The following is a 21,601-nucleotide window of genomic DNA, read 5'->3' on the forward strand; positions in this document are numbered from 1 at the left end:
TGACATTTAAAAGGCTGCTGCTGGGGCTTGTGGCCCCCAGGATCAATAGCTAGGTATCTCACAACTTCCCCCGCATATTAGCTCACTTTTTGCCACAGGGCATCTCAGGCTAAAAACAAACCAAAACTATTGTGGGAATATGGCTGTGTTGTTTTGTCAATGTACCCCAGCTGTGTGTGTGTGTGTGTGTGTGTGTGTGTGTGTGTGTGTGTGTGTGTGTGTGTGTGTGTGTGTGTGTGTGTGAGGAAGACAAAGCGACGACAGAGAGGAGGCTTGGCATGGTGTGCAGTATGTGTTTGTGTGCTTGTAATGTGTTAAAGGGTCCTATCCACTTCTTTGTTGTGTCAGCACCTTGAGTTGACGTTGGTCACTGGGGACCAGAAACTGTCAGCAGCAACATCATATTTAAGAAAAAACAAGAAAGTGGGAAGGTAGTAACAGTGAGGTTTATATGAAAGTTGTGTGTGTGTGTGTGTGTCCGGGTTTTTTTTTTTGGTGACAACTTTTAGCTGTACTTTGAGGTATAATAAGCATGCAAATCTGCTTGGGTATATGTTTAGCAGACTTCTTCAAGGTCATTCAGGTGGATTCCTCCTTGTTCATCAGTCTCCCTGACATGCAAACACATACACTCACATACAAACCAATACATGCTAGACTCTGACCTCCATCCTCCCCTATAGGGGCCCATCATGTCCCTCGGTGTCCCCCTGTCATACACTTATCACCACTATTGCTGTCTTGGACCTTCTCTACTGTCACCAGGCTTTACAGGAGCTTAGCCACAGCTGAGCAGCTTTGCTTGAACAGGCCTTTGCCATGATGCCACCCTGGGGAAGAACCCCAAACCTACTGAAAAGGTTTTCCTAGAAGAAGTATTGTAATGCATGAGATCCATTTTCGTCACCATTTGAAAGACACAGAGCTCAGTTGCAGTGCACTGTTGAAAGGCACCTGTGTTAATGCAAGTCTATGTTTTTGTCACTCTAACTTAGAAAAAAAGTTAGTTATTATTGGTACATATTTTTACATAAGTACAATAAAATGCTTCTGAGCCTGCATAGAACACACATAAGTATAAACCTCACCCAGTCCATTGCCATGCCATGGATACCTGTCTTCTGCCTTAGTCACGTTGTCTTCTCAGTCTTCTTGTGTCTCCCTTTGTCCAAAGAGTTGCATTCCTGTACAAGGTTTTCATCGGCGCATTTACAGTTAGTTACTAAAATGCAGATAACAAATTGGTACATAGTAGCCACATTGTGGCTTATTATTACTAACACACATATGTTCATATTTGATTTGCTCTGGCAGATATAATTTCATTCAACAATATCAGGGAAAAATTGGAGGATAACCTGTTTCAAAACTAGGATTTTAACAGCACTGAAGGGTATTTTCATATGTAATGCTTACTTAAGTAAGAGTGAATTTGAAGACTTGAAAAATACTGGTTGGAAAAATATTTATTAAATTAATGTAAGTGGTTACTGATGTCTAGTAATTGGATGTCACTTGATATCAGGTCTAAATGGTGCAAATGTCAAATTATTGCAGATCAAAATCTAATCCTACCTTCATTGTGCTTGTTTGTGTTTCGTCCCTCTCAGCCTGCCAGTGTGGCTGTCCTTTACAACACATGCAAATTAACCTAATATTTGATTGTGTAAGGTTTATCCCCTCTCCCTTTTCTTTTATCATACCATTCTAAATATAACACATGTACTTGTCGATAGACATAAATAGAAGACTGGCATTGATTATAGTTTTGCAGAAACTGATGTGGGATATGAAAACTGATCAAAGCATCATCAGCTGTGTGTCAGATTGAGGCTTTGTTTAACCACCCTGTCTTTATTAATTGTGTGTGAGGGGTTTTTCTAAGTTGCTGTAGTTTGTACTTCATTTGCCATAAATATGTCAAGTAATTTGCACACTTGTGTCAGGTGGGTGTATTGTGCTCGTGGCAGTATCAGGTGGTCCCCAGTTTTGTGGACCTCGGGAACACAGCACGTCAGTGATCAGACTGATCAAAGACAACAAGGGGGGAACAGGCAGAGCTGCCAGCAGCTATCAGCCCTCCGCTAGCGTAATGGCTACGGACAGGACTCAGATCCTCTCTTAGAGGAAATCACAATGTAGCCAAGGTGAATCAGATGAGCACAGATACCTGTTACTACAGCTGATGGAAATGGGGATGATCTTTGCTTGGACTGGCTTGAAGGAGTCATGTTTATTTACTGGTCTCATATAAGATTCTCTGGCCAATAGGAGGAAACAATGAAGTATCTGTTGAATGTAACAGGTTCAATATTTGGAGTAGTACCCATATATATTGTTATTTTAGTTGTGTATCTACTATATGCGTGTGTGTGTGCGTGTGTGTGTGTGTTGTGATACCACAGAGACACCTGTTCCAGCTTGCCATTCAGTAGTGGTGGGGTTGGCGGAAGGCTTTGACACGCTTCGTCGACATGACAGCTCAGACAGCATGGATGTTAATCTCTTCTAACTGCTCCCAGCCTAATTAAATCTTCCAGGGCAGCACACATGTGCAGAAGCATACACACACAGATACACACAGACAAACACACACACACACACACACACACACACACACACACAATTGTGGTGGGCTCTAAATTGGTCCTAGTTGTGCATAAGTTTTAACGATCTGGAGAATGAATTGGCCCCACAGCAGTTTGATTCTAATTCAGCGCATTTCTGTTTATGTGTGTGTGTGTGTGTGTGTGTGAGAGAGAGAGAGAGAGAGATAGAAACAGAGACAGAGAAATGGTTTGATCTCTGTTGTCAGTTGTTCACAATGTTTGTACATCTAGTAAAAATCAAGAATCACATGTGGAACAGCGAAATTGTTTAACTTTCTGTGACATTTACGCACAATAATGCCACGACTGCAAATGCCATGAGAACAGCGATGTTCTGTCTGCTGGCAGAATTGTATGAGAGCACCTTGTGCACATCATGTGCCTGCAGCTCATTCTTTAAATTAGAAACTGTTGCCAGAATACACAGATCAATCCCTTTTATAATTGCTACATGGAGGGGGGGCTCTTTTCACCCTCTGAGACTGATTTGATATATGTCTCAATACATGGTCAACTGTAGGATTCATCTAGATTGATTTTTACAGTTGGGCATAAAAGGATTCAGTCTTGTCACAGTGCGATACGATGCAAGACAGCGTGATTCTTTGATTCTGATTCTACTACTGCCTACCTACTGTTAATAGTCGCCCGAAGAAATGGAAATTAAAAATCCGGTTTGTGAATGAGATGTGTTTTTAACACATCTGTGTAGTAAGATGATGTGATAGTAGAATTTAAAATTGCAGAGGAAGTGGAGGAACATTTTGCTGTTACCTTTTATGTGTAAAGCTTCAGGTGTTGTTTGTGTTCTCACTGTGACTCTGTGGCGTCTCTGGATGTGGGTCGGATTTGTGGCTTTGCTGTTTGCTAGGCAGCTGGCATGTTTTGCTGCAATGTATCACTTTTTTCTTTTAAAACTTAAACTTACTCCTTAGTTTGAGCAAGGGAACAGGTGTCAGGTCATGTACAGAGAGAGAAAACAGTACAAACAGCAGCACACTCCTTGCTACAAAAAATGAAAAATCAGTAACATATCGAAATGTAAAACACATGTAAAGTGACACATGGATTTTTTTTTTTACTATTTATGTTCAATTTTTCACCAATACATATTCAGTCTGAATTCACTCAGCCAAATCTTTCACGTTCAGCCTGGCATGTCTGTGAATCTTTACACACTTAGACACATTCATTCAAGACACCAGTGAGAATTATTCTTGAATCAAACCTACAAATATCTGCAACAATCACAGTGTAATCAGTAGCAGATCAACACTGTAACTTTAAGTGAAAGGTGTATCAACACATCATACACAAAAGAGGTTTTGATGAAACTGGAGAAGCTTCTATTAAAAAAAAAAAAAGATTGTTATCTTAAAATAGATATACTAATAAAATAATGTAACTACAGATTATGATAGTTTTCAGAATGGGAAGCTCCTCCACGGTTCGGTGTAAGGCAATGACTGACGTAGGGTTTTTTTTCAGGGATTAATTTACAGATTATTTTCAGGATTAATCAATGAATAATTCAATCTATAAAAGGTAATTTAGAGAAATGCTCATCACAATTTCCCCACTGTCAAATAAACCAAAGTGGCTTATTCAAATTGCTTCTTTTGCCCATCCAACAGTCCTTAACCCAAAGACCCTCCCTTTCTCATGAAATATTTTTTTTATAAAGTTTCAAGAGTTTTGAAGCAAGAATTTAGTAAGTTTTCTTAAAAAAAGAGATAGAAACAGTTAAAAGACTATCAAAATAGCTGTAAGTTATTTTCCTTTCAATCAATTAATCAATTAATTGTTTGCAGCTCTAATTTAGAGAAACCTCCTGAACCTGTTTTTTCTACTGGCTCTCATACTGGAGAACAAGAACAGCTGCACCCTCTGGTATCTCCTCACACTGGTCTTCTAGAGACTGGACATTCCTACATAGCCATCAGTTTTCTCAACGTTCCCTCTGTCTTGTAGGACAAAAGAATGTCTCTCTCCCTCAATTCAGATGATGATAGTTAACTTCCATTTCTTCAGGTTTGGTAAAATCACAGGAAGAATTCCCTGTGTAATCATTAAAAAAAAAAATCCTTTACCAATATTTCTCCCCTGTGTAATTATGCTTTTTTCTCTTTGTCTCTCTGCCTGTCCCTTTCTACAGAACCTTTCTCTCTCCTTGACTTGTCTCCCACCTTGCCCCATGTATCACTCTGCTGGTGATTCTGTCTTCTCCGTCTTCTTTTCCTCCCTGCGCCTGTGTCTCTGTCATCTGTCCAGTCTCAGCTCCCTGTGAGTTAAACAGGCCGAACAAATAGATTACAACCAGTTTGTAGAGTGGAGCTAAGGAAGAAGACAATCTGAATTTGTTGTGGATAAAGAATAGGGAAGGAGCCTGTGCAGTCAAAGAAAGCCGGGGAAGTCAAAGTAAGGCTGTATTTGCCTGAGGGGAAAAGGCTGAAAAGTAGCTCTCGCAACAGATGTGCGGGGCAGTAAAGTGTAATTGAAATGCCAGCAGCAATGGTCTTATCTCCCTGCAACAGGAGCCTGCTGCCAGTCTCAACATCAGTTAGATGTCATTTTACCTAGGTCTGAATCAGCCTGGCACAATCCGCAATCCCCATTCCTCTGATGCTAGGCAGCAGGAAAAAAAGGGAGAAATGAAGGGGGAGGGAGAGGAGAAAGAAAGGGAGAGGGAGGAGGGTCGGGAGCCTGTAATAGGATTTCAGTAGCACCCAGTTAACTTTCACCACCAAGACTCAGTTGGTAATTTGATATGCCCCATCAATAGGCTTCATTTACCTCACCGCAGTATTACCATTGTCATTCATTCGACTTTCAAAAAAAAATTATATTTATATATTTCTCTCTCCCCATTTCCCCGACTCCTCCTGATCCTAATCACGCACACTGGATGTGTAAGGAAGGAGGGGCTGTTCCATAATGTTTCAGCTATGAGGAGGAAAAAAAAGAAGAAGTCCTCGGTCAAGATGAGGTGGAAAGCCAGGAACCCCGGCTGTCCTCAGCACTGCAGGCAAAGCTTAATATTTTGAGCTCGGCATGCATACCTCTGTGGAGGTCCATAATGTCCTCCCAGATTAGAGGTCGGCACTCCTCAGAGCTGCTGCCTTTTATTAGGATTTTTTATTTTTTTATTTTTTTTAGTGCAACATGGGATCATCTGCCAGACATTAAAGCTTCCTTATCTCCTCGCTGTAATGCTAATGCCTTGTGAGCTTGCGTTGCTGGTGGTGGTATCAATTTACACCTCTCTCCATCCTTCTCGTATAGTTGGAGGGTTTATATATTTATCAGAGACTCCTAAGTCATACGAGGGATTTTTGATGTGTGGCTTTTAACCTATGTCAACTGCACAAGGATCTGGCGGACTATGCTTTTCATTGTAGTAAAACTTTGTGTGTAGTTGCTTTTCATTCAGCACTGAATTAACTTTAGGCTTGACGTAATGAGTGAATTTTCTCCACCGTGAAACATTTGCAAAGAGGGTTTCTCTGTGTCTGTATTGTAAATCCTGTATCCATTTTTGAGAGTTTACTCATTGATTGAATGTTTGTCTTTCAGAGGGTCATTTTCAACGTGGTCAACTTCTCCAAGACCAAGAGTCTGTACCGTGATGGCATGTCTCCTGTAGTCAAGTCCACCAGCAGGCCGAAATGGTAAGTCGGCAAAGATTCATGAAAGGTGAATGCTTTTTCCTGCACGTTCTGTGTTGTTACAGTTTCATCTCTTTCTAAACCCTTTGTCCACACTTGGGCCACTATAACGGTGACAGAATATTTCAACTTTCTGCACTTTTGGAAAACTTCCCTCAACAACAGGCACACGCATTCACAAACACACAAACACACACCCTCAAGACTGATACTTCAGATTTCAAGAGTCGATGCGTCTGGGTGCATTAGCATGTGATCCATTGGTTGCCGGTATGACGGCTGTCTGATGTAATAACGGTTGACTGATGGATGCAGAAATTAGTATGTATGTGTGTTTGTATGCGTGCGTACGTATGTGTGTGTGTGTGTGTGCGCGTGCGTGCGTGCAAATGAATAGGTGTGGTGGGAGGCAATGGGGCTGGTGCAGTGAGGTGAGGTGGGTGCGGCATCTGCCAAGCCGGCTGCTGTATCCACTGGGGTGAGGAGGGAGAACATGGTAGTGTGATGAAGTGTTGCCATCCAAGAGGAGCCCTGACATCTGTCATCAGTTGATGGAGGGCATCCGCAGAAACGCCAGGCATCTGCCACCCTGAGCTGTCTGCGTCTGTTAGCCTAGCGCCCGCACCGACCAGGGCGTAGCACGCCAGTTGCAGGCTAATGGGAAGAGACAGTGGGCACGATATGGTAGACAGGAGAGATGAACTGCTGTCTGCAATACAGCAGCGCAACATGATGCAGCTCAGCCCGACTGACTCAATCCCCCTGTTTACGTGGTGTAGTCGCAATTTCGCACTCAAGAGTTTCTTTACTGTGCAAGTTCAGATATTTCTGTTTCACGGTGCCAGAACCACTACTATTGTCTCATGCTGCCAAGCGTTTATTCACAGTGAGGCTGGTAAGTGCTTGCTGTAAAATTGCTGTTATGTCTCAGGTGAGTGTAGTTACACTGTCAGATAAGTTACCGTGCAGACAGCAAGATTAATGTCTTTAAAAGTTCAACAGTTCCAAGCTGTTGTAATTTAACGGACTGTTTGTGCAAAGTAATTTTATTCCCATGTCATAAATAAATATCTTTTTTGAAAGGGTTTTCTCACACTGGTCATCATGTACGTCTGTGTTAATCTCTACAGCTGTCTTGTATGGTCATTTAGAGCTCATCCTGTTTTAATCATGCCGCCTTGGCTATGTTTCAATAAGCTCTCATGAAAAGGCATTTCAGTGACAAACACACGGGAGATAACGTTGTTCAGACCTGACTCCATTTGCCTTCCACACTAATAGTGTTTTAACACTCCTGTCAGCATTGCACAGTGCCATCTAAGCGGCTCGTTGTTTCATGCATTTGTAGAGCCATTGTCAAGGCTTCCAAGACTCTGGCTGACATTGTTTGTGTCCCCACAAAGTGGTCAAGATGCTTTTAACACAACCACCTCTCTTTGACTTTCCGTGAACGCAACAAACCACAGACAGCTCCTAAAGTAGCAATCTTCGTTTTGACAGTTACAGATATGGAATAAATAAAAAGGCAGAGTGTGGAGAGCTTTACCTGTCTGATCCAAACTCACACAGGACAGGATAAAAAAAAAAGGTACAGAGGGACTGAATGATAAAAGGAAAACAGAGAGAGAGGGAGACTTACAGGGAGTCAGACAGAGAAGGTGGAGGAAGAAAAAGTACGAGAAAGTGAGATTACTGAGACAGGTAGACAGGGAGGAGAGAACGAGAGAGGGTGAGCTAGAAAAGATTGCTCTCCCACCCGTCACAGCAACACCCCCACGTCTGTATTTATCAAAAAAATTGTCAGTATTAGCCCAGGAGTTGAAGCCTTTATCTCCCTGTGCAGGTGCCTTATGTCCTAGCGCCTCGGTATCGTTTGGTGCTGGAGGCTGTAGGGCTTGGCTGGCCTCGGCTAAGCTGGGCATCTCAGTGAGAGACAACTGGCAGATTACAGTCCTGTAGGACGTTCACAGCTACAGGTGGAAGGATCTATCTCATATCCCTCCCTCCATGGCTTCCTCCCTCCATCCCTCACTCTGTGACTCCTCTAGCCACAAGGTCTGGTGTAGGAGACATCAGGGCAGCTTTGACACTATCATCTGACTTTAAACCCCGCCGCAGGTTACACGTCTGACAAATACTGGAGGATGGATAAACAAATTATAACAGGTTACAAGGGTTTGAAACGTGACACAGATTAATGATGGCTATGATGATGGCTTTTATTAAGTAAATGCCCCAAATAGTTTATCAAGCATGAAAAAGAAAATAAGTTACCATGACTGATACTCTGAAATACACACTGGAATATCTAGAGCTGCTTTGCTTATTTTTGCTGCACTGAGGGCATAACCATGTAAAGCACCAATGTAAAGCAACGATATATTGTAATGGACTTATTGGTTAATAAATACACAGCTAATGCCAGCTGAAGGGATGGTGGGGCTTTTAGAAATGATTTATGTCCATTACTCATATTGAAATCCATCCATCCAAAATGATCAAATCTTTGAATCGAGTGTCATGATTTTGATTTGTGACGGATGTACACTTGCCAAGCACTTTGTGAAGTGCTACTCTTAGGACCCAGTGGTGTACTGTAATTGTTAACTTAAAGCACTTAAAGTTCCAGACATCAGAACTTTGGTCTTTTTAATAATTGTAACATTTATAGATAAATTAAACACCTAAACTCTCATCTGTGGCTATTTAATTTCAGATGGCTGCATTTGAGATTCTGAAATGGTTAGGAAATTGTTGCTTGTATGGGTGCCCAGTACAAGAGTTTTACGACTGTAATTGAAATGATGCTGTTGCCAAAACACCAGGGATTTAGTTTCTGATGCTGCTATACTTTTAATGCCCATACTGCTAATGTCATACTCACACGCTGTCTCAACCACATTCTCACGAAGGATACACACACCTGCTGAGCTCATCTTTAAAATGAGATTGATACTTGAATAAAACAGTGGAAAAAAATACACACACTCACACACACACTACGGGTGGCACGGTGGTGCAGTGGTCAATACTGTCACCTCACAGCTTGAAGGTTCCAGGTTCGAGCCCCGGCTCCAGCACGGGATCTTTCTGTGTGAGTCTGCATGTTCTCCCTGTTCCTGTGTGGGTTCTCTCTGGTACTCCAGCTTCCTCCCACAGTCCAAAGACATCAAGAGGGGACGAGGCTGATTGATACTCTAAATTGACTGTAGGTGTGACTGTGAGTGTGAATGGTTGTCTATCTAGATGTGTTGGCCCAGCGATGGACTGGCGATTTGTCAAGTGTGAACCCCGCCTCTTGCCCAAAGGCTCCAGCCGCTTTGCGACCCTTAACAGATAAGTGGTGTAGACAATGGATGGATATATACACTACCAGTCAAAGGTTTGGACACACCTTCTCATTTTAATGTTTTTTCTTTTTTTCCACGACAAATTATTTTGTAGATTATCACTGAAGGCATCAAAACTACGAATGAACACATATGGAATTTTGTAGTTAACAAAAAAGTGTGAAATTACATGTTTTATTGTTTAGATTCTTCAAAATAGCCCCCCCTTGCTTTACTGCTTTGCAGACTCTTGGCATTCTCTCCATGAGCTTCATGAGGTTGTCACTTGAACTGGTTTTCCAACAGTCTTGAAGGAGTTCCCAGAGATGCTAAGCACTTGTTGGCCCTTTTGCCTTCACTCTGCGGTCCATCTTAAGCCAAACCATCTCAATTGGGTTTAGGTCAGGTGACTGTGGAGGCCAGGTCATCTGGCGCAGCACTCCATCACTCTCTTTCTTGGCCAAACAGCCCTTACACAGCCTGGGGTTGTGTTTGGGGTCATTTTCTTGTTGAAAAATAAATGATGGTCCAACTTAACGCAAACCAGATGGGACAGCGTGTCGCTGCAGGATGCCGTGGTAGCCATGCTGGTTCAGTGTGCCTTTAAATTTTGAATAAATCCCCAACAGTGTCACCAGCAAAGCACCCTCACACCATCACACCTCCTCCTCTGTGCTTCACTGTGGCAACCATGCATGTAGAGACCATCCATTCACCTTTTCTGTGTCGCACAAAGACACAGCAGGTGGAACCAGAGATCTCAGATTTGGACTCATTAGGCCAAAGCACAGATACCCGCTGGTCTGTGGGATGTCTTTTGCTTGTTCTTAGGAGAGGTTTCTTAGCAGCTATTTGACCATAAAGGCCTGATTGGCGCAGTTTCCTCTGAACAGTTGATGTAGCGATGTGTCTGCTACTAGAACTCTCTGTGGCATTTATCTGGGCTGTAATCTGAGGTGCTGTTAACTTGCGATTTCTGAGGCTGGTGACTCAGATGAACTTAACCTCGGCAGCAGAGGATAGGAATTCTACCGGTTGTCAAATAGGGCTCTTTACCAGCCTGACTTCGAACACAAATGATGGTCCCAAGAAATTCCACAAATGAACCCTGACAAGGCAACCCTGTGAAGTGAAAACAATTTCAGGTGACTACATCATGAAGCTCACTGAGAGAAGGCCAAGGGTTTGCAGCGCTGGCTGCAAAGCAAAGGGGGGCTACTTTGAGCAATCTAAAATATAAAACATATTTACAGTTATTAAATTTTTTTGTTCTTTCTTATATAATTACATATATCTTGCTTTATATATTTGATGTCTTCAGTATGTATGTACAATGTAGAAAGAAGTAAAAATAAAGAAAAACAACATTGCATGAGAAGGTGTGTCCAAACTTGTGACTGATGCATGTATTTAAAAATCCCATGTGGAAGATTATATTTAGAGATCCTTCTAGTGCTTTGACCTCTCCTGACATTATGTGACAGACCTGATGACCTGGTAAAGACATTTCTGACTCTGTCTCCAAAACCTGAACTGTTTATTAAAAAAGAAAAAAAGAATTCATGAGGAAGCTGCTGTTTTGGATCACATTAGACTGTGCAGGTTTACAGTACCTAATAAAGTGGCCTGTGAGTGTAAATGTGCCTAAAATGCCACAATAACTACTGCAGGAGTGAGAGTTTCTGAGAAAATACAGCAAATAATCCTTTCTTATACTAGTCTGTCAAATCAGTAGCCCCCTTGGTGACGCTTGGTGCCAACCTTGCTCCCTGTGGCCCGCTGGTTGTTAGACTGGTAGAGGAATTGCCCAGATCTTTATTTTCGGAGATAAGCTAATTAGAAACTGTTGCACTGCAGCTGTTCGAGGCTTTAATGCAACAAGGTGGGTTCATGGTCAAGATACTGCATGTCAGGTTGCATCAACCCACACTACAGAGTCCCGTGTGGCTCAAAATGGAAAGAGAAGAGTCAGAATGACTCTTGGAAGCCATGTTGACATCTTCAAATGTCTTTATATTCAGTTAAATTTAGTTCTCCTGGTAATTATTTCAGCTCTATTGCATTGTGTGATAATGCATGACAAGGAACCTTTATTTTTATTCGTGTAACGTTAAGACCATGATCTTTTGTGGCAACATCTGCCTATGTTCCTTTTGTGCAACCTCATAGCAACATCTTACTTTAACCCCACAGTCCAAAATGTACCTCTTAACTTCTAGTTCATTGTCAAGTCAAGCCAAGTCAAGTCAGTTTTATTTGTAGAGCACCAAATCACAACCAAAGTTATCTCCTGACACTTTACAAGTAGAGCAGGTCCAGTACCACACTCCTCCAATGAATCTACGCCCAACAATTCTCCATCAGCAAGCACATTAGGCAACAGCGGCGATGAAAACCTTCCTTTTAACAGGCAGGAACGTCGAGCAGATCCAGGCTCAATGGGGACGGCCTTCTGCTTTGGGTTGGGGGGAAAGAGAGCAGGAGAGCAGGGCAGAGACAAGGACAGATAATGGAGGAAGACAGACATACAAGAAGGAATTAGAAGGACAGAGATCAAGATGGAGAGAAATGTAGAGAGACTGATGGACAGACGGGGATGTGAGAAGGTGGTGCTACAGGTGGCAGCTCCAGCCTCTTCAGGTCTGTAGCCTCCTCCATCAGCACCCAGGATCTGGGATGTGGGGAGCCTGAAGGCTCTGGAGATGATGAGTTAGTCACACATTTGAGCTCATGAATTATGATGAAAATTTGGACTTGTGGTGTTTCTTAATTAACTTTCTTCATCAGTCAGTAGGTGTGTGGAGGAAAATAGCTGCAGCTCAAGCTGAGCTAACAGAAGAACAGTCAGAAATGGGTTGCCAAACATCGCTTCTAAAGTTAGAGGCAGTCAACCTTGATCAAGGGTAAATGCTTTTTCCTCTTCTTTTTTTTTTTTATGAGAGGCAACCAAAACATAGGAGTGCTTCTCAAGCAGCTGTGCTCAGCTCCAAGTCAGTCCATCAGTCAGTCAGCTAGGGCAATTTTGCTTTTCTACCAAAGTATTCCTGTAAGCGTGTGATGCAACAGCATGGTAAAATTCTATTTGGAGATGTCTACCTCTCCATCGGGGTGCGTGTTAGTGGTAATTGTTCTGTCAATCAGCACAGCTCTGGCCTGCTGCTTTCCTTGCCACTTGTTAAGCTTCAGCGGAGGGTGAGGGGTGAGGAAAGGTGAGGCAGGGTGAGGGGAAAGAGAAAGGATACTACTGCTCTGTGTGTCTCTCCTTGCTCACCTTTGTCAGTCAGCTTTCCAGAAAAAACTCACTTTTTTCAGTGTTCTTTTTTGTGTCCCTGTTGTTAATGGTGCTTTGTTTCAGTTATAACAGCAAAAGCATTTTATTTTTGGTGGCTTGCAGACTGTCGAAACAAGCAGCAAATTCAGACTAATATTACTAACTACTCACTAATATTTTTTTCAGTTTAAAAAGGATAAACATTCATATTAATTTGTTTCATGTTTATGGCTACTCACCACATACAGTAACTCCACTCACTTTCTCTGATTCTGCAGCTGCTCAATGGTCTAGCTAGCCTCTAACTTAGTCTACCATTTAGAATTGAGCTGTTACTTTCAGTTTTTAGAGCATTATCACAGAAAGCAGCTGCTGCAACTGAAAGAGAGCCGGGAGAGTGAAACAGAATGGGTGCAGGCTGAAAATCAACAAGCTGATAGAAGCTGTAAAGCTGTGTAGCTGATGGGAACTACAGACTCAGATGATAAATATTTGAGTTAATTGCCAACGGAGACCCCTTTCATGTTAGAATAGTCATGTGGTCAAATATTAAAGTAGAATGTTGATGCTGTTGGTCCAGATGTCTGTTATCATTCTGTCATCAACATCTAAGTGCTTCAAACAGGCAAACTCTGCATATCAACAATTATTATTATAGATAAACCACTGCTGAAGTCTAAATCAACTGGAAATATTTTAGTCTTGGGTGATATGTCAATCCAATGATGATCTGGTAGATTGTTAGGCAAGTTTGCCGCACGAGAGTCATTACTGAAGTGACTGAGTGGACATTCATGGTGGTACCCCGTTGTGGATTTAGTGTCGCCATTTTGTGGTCAGTGTCTTTTTCCCATTTCTGTCATCTGGGGCAGGAGGACATCTGTTTATTGAGATGAGGATCGCTCTCTTCCCCTGAGTTGAAATGTGTGCATGACTGAGCAACATGCCAAGTTCTGGTGCAACTTAGGCTTTAAAGGGCAAGACAGGAGGAGCTCCGATTGGAGTGATGTCATGCCTGAAACACCTATGAATAATTACATGTAGGTGTCTCTTGACTGCCTCTTTGCACCTTGCGCTGAGGTTTGTGTTCTTGTTATGCGCCCTGTAAATACCAAAATGAAGCCGAATACGTCGTTAGCACACAGTGCACACATAGCGCCATCCACCAACCACCTGGTGTCATAGATCACTTAAATAGGACCCATGGTCTTTCTTGTCAGGCAGAGGATTGAAGACAGACAGACAGACACAGACTGAAGAGGTTGTAGTAGACCCACAGCAGACCTCTCTGACTCCTCCATCCATTCAGTGTGTCTGCATTCACTTCCCTCTCCTCCCCTGCCACTGAGCCACTTGCACAATTAACCATGTGGCGTGCCTTTTAATAATAGACATTTTAATTGTCGACAAATGAAGAGTGATGTAAAATAGCTAATAGCTTGTGCTAATTAATAGGGGAATTGAACGCTTGTTAATTAAGGGCAAACAGGACAAGGACCGGCTCGGGTAATTTGAGCAATAAAACCGAGACTAACGATTCATTTCCAAACAGATTCGCTTCATAAACACATCAAGCAGCCCCCATTTCACTGTTTGCAACCCCCCCCATTTTAATCTTTATCAGCAGATCCCTGACCTGAAACACGCTCACAAACATACATGTATGTTGCAATGCACATATATGGAAAGTAAACGGGAAAACAGAGAAATACCCCATGTTAAAAAACACAAAAACAACAACAACAAAAATCCAGTCATCACTGCAATAACATTTTTGAGTTGCTTGTTAAGTTTTAAGATGATTTGTATGGAAATGAATTAATTCCCCGAGTAGTTGTTGACTTAAATTGCAACCAGTGTAATGTTGATTTAATGTCTATTTAGTACCTAGATGGTTTTCTCTCACCTAGTTCCCTATTAGGCAAAATGAAAGAGTCAGACTCAAGAGAGTTTACCGTCTCTGTTATGGTGAACAGAGGCAAGTGGACATGACTGCAGAAATCAGCAGGTAGGATTGTGAAGGAAAATGTAATAGTTAGTTACTAATAAAATTGAAAACATTCCCGTGTCAGGATCTGAGAGGGCTACAAAGACATGAAACAAGGCAACATTCACAGAAAACAGATAGGTGGCACAGGCCTAATTTACAACTGAACTAATCACACAAGGGACCGTTGCAGATCATAAGGACCAGCAAGTAGCTGACTTTGTGAAAGGAACAGGGAAGACAAAGACTGATCAAGGCACACAAAAGGGAAGGATGACAGTAGGAAGTAAAGCAACTACAGATACAAAATAAAAAGACAGGAACAGAGATTCAAACAGCGATCAACTAAAGCCCCTTTCCCACTGGCTAAAAAAACCTGGTAACATCTGGCTTTTGTCTACAATGGAAACTTTCATCCATTTCCAAGTCACATGACCTTGCAGCAGATGCAGGTATTTATGGCTCCAATCACCGTTAATGTGATGACAAAACATGGGTAAGAGCAGTTATTGACAGCTGGCTTCCAGTGCTTGGACCCACATATTGTAGGACGAGCAACAACATGGAGGCAATAAAAGCTTGTCACCTACGCTGATAACTTCTGTGATTTTACATCCTTTAAGCCACAAATTCAGCTGGTCTGCGTTCAAGCAGCGACACTCTGACGTCCTTCAGTTGGAGTTAAGAATTGGACTGGAACGAAATAACAGAAATGTCATCACTGTCCTCAATGAAGACTGAAGAGTCCGATGCTGTCATGGCACCTTTGCCTCCTTTCGTTCATCTTCACATTCATGACGTTGTACATGACACACAAGAAAAAAAAACAGAAAGTAAGTCTGTGTCTACTCACACTGGGAATGTGATCAATCAACTTTTAAAGAGAGTTTACATAGGTTTGAAAAACTTGCGTGTACACTGAGCAGTGGGAAGTCTCCCTGCATTTTCATTTTCTGCTTCAATATGTATGTTGAATGTTTGTGTTGTTTCCTTGCTCTCAACTATATTTTTTAAGTGTGAGCTGCAGCAATCATTTGATAGCCGTTGGGTTCATATTTGATTCTTAGATTAAAAAAGCGATATATATGATATTCTCTCTGTCAACATTTTCTGTGCGATAAGGGAGATGAACAAAATCTTTTCATAAAGAAGATCCGCAGGAGGAGGAGACGCACACATCTAATTATCTGTCACAGGTTCTAACACCAAGAGGAAATCACGTTATGTATGAGTATGAATGATTATTTTGAGGAAGACAAGTTAAAGTAGGTTGGTAACCAAAATCTGAAGAAGTGGCATTTGTCTTGAAACTACTGGGATAGAAAAGTGATCACAAAGCTCTGTTTTATCATCTGGTATGGTACCTCTCCATTTCTACTGTCCTATGGCACCCTCTTTTCTGTCGGACAGAGAGAGAGAGAGAGAGAGAGAGAGAGAGAGAGAGGCTCCAATCAGAACAATCAACAGCCCGTGCAGCTTCCTTGTTCACAGAAACTCATTAGCTTGCTGCCAGAGGAAGTGAGAGAGGATTATGTGGGGAGAAATAATAGAACAAAATGTAACAAATAGATTAATAATCTTCGAGATGAGGATAAGGATGTTTTTGTGTTAGTTTGTGTGGGTGCGCACAATAGCGTATGTTTGTGCACAGTTTATTGCAAACAAAAAGAGTAGAATAGAAGGGAGAGTGAGAGAGGGTTAATGCGACGGAAGCAACTTGCTCCTGGCCCTCCATTCAACCCACAAATGACTTACCTGGACAGTTTTATGTTTGCCTGGGGGAGAATTAAAAAGGCACTTCATTTCCCCTTTACAGGCTGGGTACGCATGTCAGCGCAGCCCACCCTGAAAGCGCTCTAATCTAAATGCTTTTGTCAGGGGAGATTTGGTAGATTGCAGCAGGCAGAGGTACAAATTGGTTGTGTCATCTTATAATGAACTAGGTGAGGCGTTGCAGTTTTTCTGCAGCCAACAGTCCCCTGATTACTGTACTGTAAGTCAGCGGCTGCCTTTACTATTTCAGACGAAAGACCTGATCATCACCCCTCTTTGTTCCTGCAGCCTGAGCTCATGAACTTTGGCAAATGCTTTCTGGTTATAAGCCCAGTGTGACACAAGACTTCTTCAGATGTTTCTTTTTGCTCCCTGCTGGATTTACATATGGCAGATGATAATGCATGCTGTGCAGAATGCTGTGAAGGGGTTTTTGGCATTGATGCTTGGTGATAGGCTGTTTGAAGCTGATTGGTTGTGCTCAGCACAGTGGCAAGTTGACCCCTTGGCTCCAACTTAAGGATTATGGGTATCTCAGCGACTCCACAAAACCATGCTGTCAGGTGTTTATGGGACATATTAGGACACTCTGGGACTGGTCGAGTTCAGCATTCTGCCGAGTGTGTGTATGTGTGTACATGTGTGTGTTTTTGGTGTGTGTTTGTGGGTGCGTCTGTGGGTGTCTGATGACTGCAAACTTTGCAAGTGGGTCTGCAAAGTCAACAGTGTGGAGCTTCACAAATGCTCCAGTATCTGCAGCTGGCAGACCCTCAGACTGTGTCTCTTCTCTCGCTTTTGAAAACAGATCCTTGAAGAAATGCTGCCTTACTCCTGTTTGCAATCCTCAACCTATCTCATCACATACACTCTGTGGATACTGATATATGTCAGCAGCTTCTGTGACATATATCTGTGCTTCTGTGTTGAGCCACCACCAACAACACACACACACACACACACACACACACACACACACACACGTGTGCAGAACCATTAACCCTCTGTCGTGCTTTATGTGTGCTAGCTGTCATTTGAGTATGTTCTTTTACTTTCTTCATCCAGATACCGTTAGTAAATGTCTGTTTTCACTAGGCATTTTTTTATACTGTGTGTGTGTCAAGACATTGCCATGGATGTGTTGCTTGTATGATTATATCAAAATGGGCCTCCTCTCTTTGTTGCATGAATACGTCTGGGTGTCAGAGATGTGAGCAGTGCAATGGAGTGTGAAGTTCAGGGGATTGGACTGTCTCAAGCCTCACAACTGATTTAATTACGGCAACAGAGTTACAGTTACAAGAAGAGGAGGAGAGATAAAAAAGAAAGATGAGAAGTTAATACAATTCTGGTGGTTTTCTTTCCCTCTGTTACCATAGCATGTATGCATGATGTCAAATGTTTCCTTTTAGGGTTTCAGTATTTCCTTAGCTGAATTTCCAGCTTTCTTGGAGTTTGTACTGTAAGTTCAGCACTTGAAATAATTTCCTGAATCTTGCCTTTTCCTGCCTTCCTCCAGTGTGCTCAGGGGCATCAACTGCACTTATTTCCTCAATCTGTTCCGATTACTTTTCATACAGGAATACCTGTGAAATACAACACAACAAATCATAACACAATGGTTTGTTTGTAATGTTGCTAATGTTAATGCTGAGGTGTGCAGACGAGGAGTCACATGATTGGCCCCTTTCAAGTGAAGACAATTTTTTTTTTGTTGTGTTTCCCGTCCTTGTTGCAGAGACCTAAGTCAAATTTTGCAGAGCATCTCAACCGGCTGCATGTAGAATTTGAAGTACCTCTGAAGTACTTCGGTTCAATTGACCTGTAACATTTTCTTAATCAACAATTTCATCAGCTTGAGAGGATAATACGCGTTGATGGCACAGCCACTTTTTTCTCAGTTCCACTTGCACTCCTTTTTTTTTCTCAAACTTCCAAGTTTCACTTTGACTTTTTTCTCAAGTAAGCGTGTACATTGAAGCCAAATCAGCAGACTGACTGACTGACTGCTGTCTTCAACTTTTTCATTTAGCAGCTACACGCTTGGTGGTATGTTGCCACCATCTGTGATTAGTAAATAGGTTGAAAGATGATCATCGTATGTATGTATTGACCTACATTTTATTGCAGTCCCATTTTCAAGGTTGTTTTATCAACCAGCCATAGTGAAATTGTTTTAAAGTGTGACGAGAGCGTCTTGTCATTTCCTTTAGAACAGACCTTTTTTTGCTTTTGACTGTTGTCCTAACATTTTGTCGATTGCTTTTGAAGAGGTTTTTTTTAACGTCTAAGTGTAAAGCATCTGTGGAGGTATTCTTAAGAGTTGGGCTGTCGAATATACAGATTCCAATGATATGATGTGAAGGCTTTGTATATACAGTAACTACCCTTTGTATTGTGATTTGGTTTGATGATGAGTTGAGCAACTTCACATGGGGCAAATGACTCACAACAAGTGAGTTAAATTGGTCTCCAAGTCCAAACTTAAAATGGCCGTTTAAGAAAATCTTGCTCTTCATTGTCCACAGAACAATACAAGATAAAAGATCAAGCTGACAGCTCAGATGCTAAACTGTTGTTTTCCTACACACACAGAGGGCTGTGTGTGTGTGTGTGTGTGTGTGTGTGTGTGTGTGTGTGTGTGTGTGTGTGTGTGTGTGTGTGTGTGTGTGTGTATTTGCCTGGGAGGCCTTGAGTGCGTGCATGACACATGCACACGGTTTCCTCTGAATGTGTGCATCTGTTTGTACTCGCTTGTGTTTGTGTTTGTCAGCATGTTTGTTGACGACACTGTAGGACATCAGGGTGGGATTGCTCTGAATATGAGGAAACAGCTCATCTGAATATAGATGGGTCCCATCTGGAGGCGGTTGGCTTTGGCCCTTCATAATTTTGTAAGCAGCCAAGCATCTGGGGCCTGCTAATGAAACTAAAAGCACAGGAAAGGCCCTGGGCTACCGCAGGCTGCCTGTAGTTGCCAGTGGGGGGGGGGGGGGGGGGGGTGTATGAATGAGGAAGGGCAGAAGAATGGATGTAGGGAAACATGGGCCTGGAGGAAAGAGTGTGTTGAGAATATTGGAGGTCTTAAAGAGATCTAGATGGGTCTTTGGAGAGAAAAGGAAAGAAAGCCAAGTCGGCCATTAGAAAACAGAGCGATAAAATGAAAACAGTGGTGTCTTTATTGTGGCCCATTAACTTGGATGGTCATGCATAGATAGAAGTGCTGTGTGCCTTTGTAATGAGCAATATAACGACGTGACTGCAAAGAATGATGCAATGTTAAAACAAAAAAGAACATGCTGGTTAGGTAGAATTATCTTAGCAAGCATCAGCCATGACTTTCACACATTAATAGCATACCTACATTTTCTGTCTAGCCCACAAGCAAAACCAGCGGGGATTCTTTCATACGTCAGTTTTCATCAGTTTCCTGTCTGGTCCCCTGTGTGATACTAAGCACAAAGAAATGGCTTGGTTTTATCAACTAAAATTATTGAATGAAGGAAAAACTTAAATGTTCTGCAGACCACATTGTCAGATTTGCCCACACGGTGTTTCCCGGCATCCTCAGCTGAAGTCTTTTTTTTCTACTACAGCTCCTACGCTTGCTTCACAACCTCTTGCCTTCCCTCCAATAACATGGATGACCCTGAGCAATGTCCTGCCCACAGTGGCTGCTGCTTATGGTTTGCTTTGGGAATGGAAGCCATAGGCCCCTTTCTTTAAACTTTATTATTATAGCTCCTTTATTCCTCCTTCAGCCTGATTTCCCATCGGAAATGGAATGAAAAAGCAATTGGCTCTCCTTTTTATTACTGTCATCTTTGTTTTCTGGCCCACAGAGCGAGGATGCCTGATCTCTGAGAGTTACACTTTTACCCCCCATCTGAAGTCATGAGGAAGAAAAACAATAACAGAGAAAACAACAATCAGCATCATAAAAAATGACCTGTCAAAATGCGCGTATCTGAAACGGGAGGGCTGCCAGCATGCAAACACCCACCAGTTGTTTATGACGGGATGAGTCAGTCAGAGTCTGACGCGGGTCTTCACTATCTGCCAACTCAGACGGCGGGGGGAAGACGGATGAGGGGGGTTGGTAGTTGAGAAAGACAAATGGAGAGGAGCAAAAACTTGGGGTTAAAGGATGGAAAAGGTGCAAGAAGGGGGTCTCCCCTGAGGTTCCTCCTCACCCCATGGAGACTTGCTGACAGGGGATCAGACTCATGCAGAGTGCCTCAAATCATTTATTCATCGGCTTCATTAAGAGAGAATTACAAGACTGCTTAAGGACCCCCAGGTCACTTCCTGTTCTCAGTCATCGCTGTTCCTAATGAAAGTCTCTGGAGTGTCAGCTGTTTATGTGTGGAAATGTTGTGGATTTTGAGGAACAATTACCATCAGGTAAATGACAACTCTACAGCCTTTTGTCTTTTTAGTTTCAAATATTGCAGAATATCTCGATTCTGACGGAGTTGTTATGTCATTTTTAACATGAACAGATGTGTGAAATAGGACAGGGAATCTAGTGTAAGGACACAGAAGGATTATTGCACATTTGGAATCATACACATAATGAATGCTTGTGCTTTTGAAACAACAGACAGTAACCTTCAGTAATAGCCAGTGTCTCTACACTATCTCGTGCCTATCTCATCTAACGTCCGTGAGCAGACAGTACAACACAACAGTGATTGTCCTCTGGACCTTCACACGTGTAATTATAACTGAGGAAGATAATTAAGGAGGCGAGGAGGAAGACAGATCTTGTCATTTAGAGAACAATACTGTCCAATTTACTGGTGTGTATTCTAATTCCTCAATTATCAGCTGACACATCGGTGCAATCAGCCAGAAAGCTCCTTGCTCAGTTTGAAAGCCATGAATGTCAACACAGGAACCTGTAATCTAGTTAAGATCAACACGCTGATGACATCTGAATATGCATGGAGCAAAGAGCAGAAGTCATG

The 21,601-nt window shown here is 42.3% G+C and overlaps 1 protein-coding gene across 2 annotated transcripts in view; it reads left to right on the forward strand.

The window, feature by feature from the left end:
* The window catches only part of agbl4 (AGBL carboxypeptidase 4), a 277,380-nt gene that overhangs the window by 95,769 nt on the left and 160,010 nt on the right, over window positions 1-21,601 (forward strand). For both annotated transcript variants that reach the window (XM_086225487.1, XM_086225486.1), the window contains one exon: window positions 6,183-6,277. In XM_086225487.1, coding sequence (XP_086081613.1) covers window positions 6,183-6,277 — 95 coding nt within the window. The remainder of the gene's footprint in view (window positions 1-6,182; window positions 6,278-21,601) is intronic.

The sequence above is a fragment of the Aulostomus chinensis genome, chromosome 14 (genome assembly GCF_037954235.1).
Source record: "Aulostomus chinensis isolate RoL2024-O1b breed Wild chromosome 14, RoL_Achi_v1.0, whole genome shotgun sequence".
Lineage (NCBI taxonomy): Eukaryota > Metazoa > Chordata > Actinopteri > Syngnathiformes > Aulostomidae > Aulostomus > Aulostomus chinensis.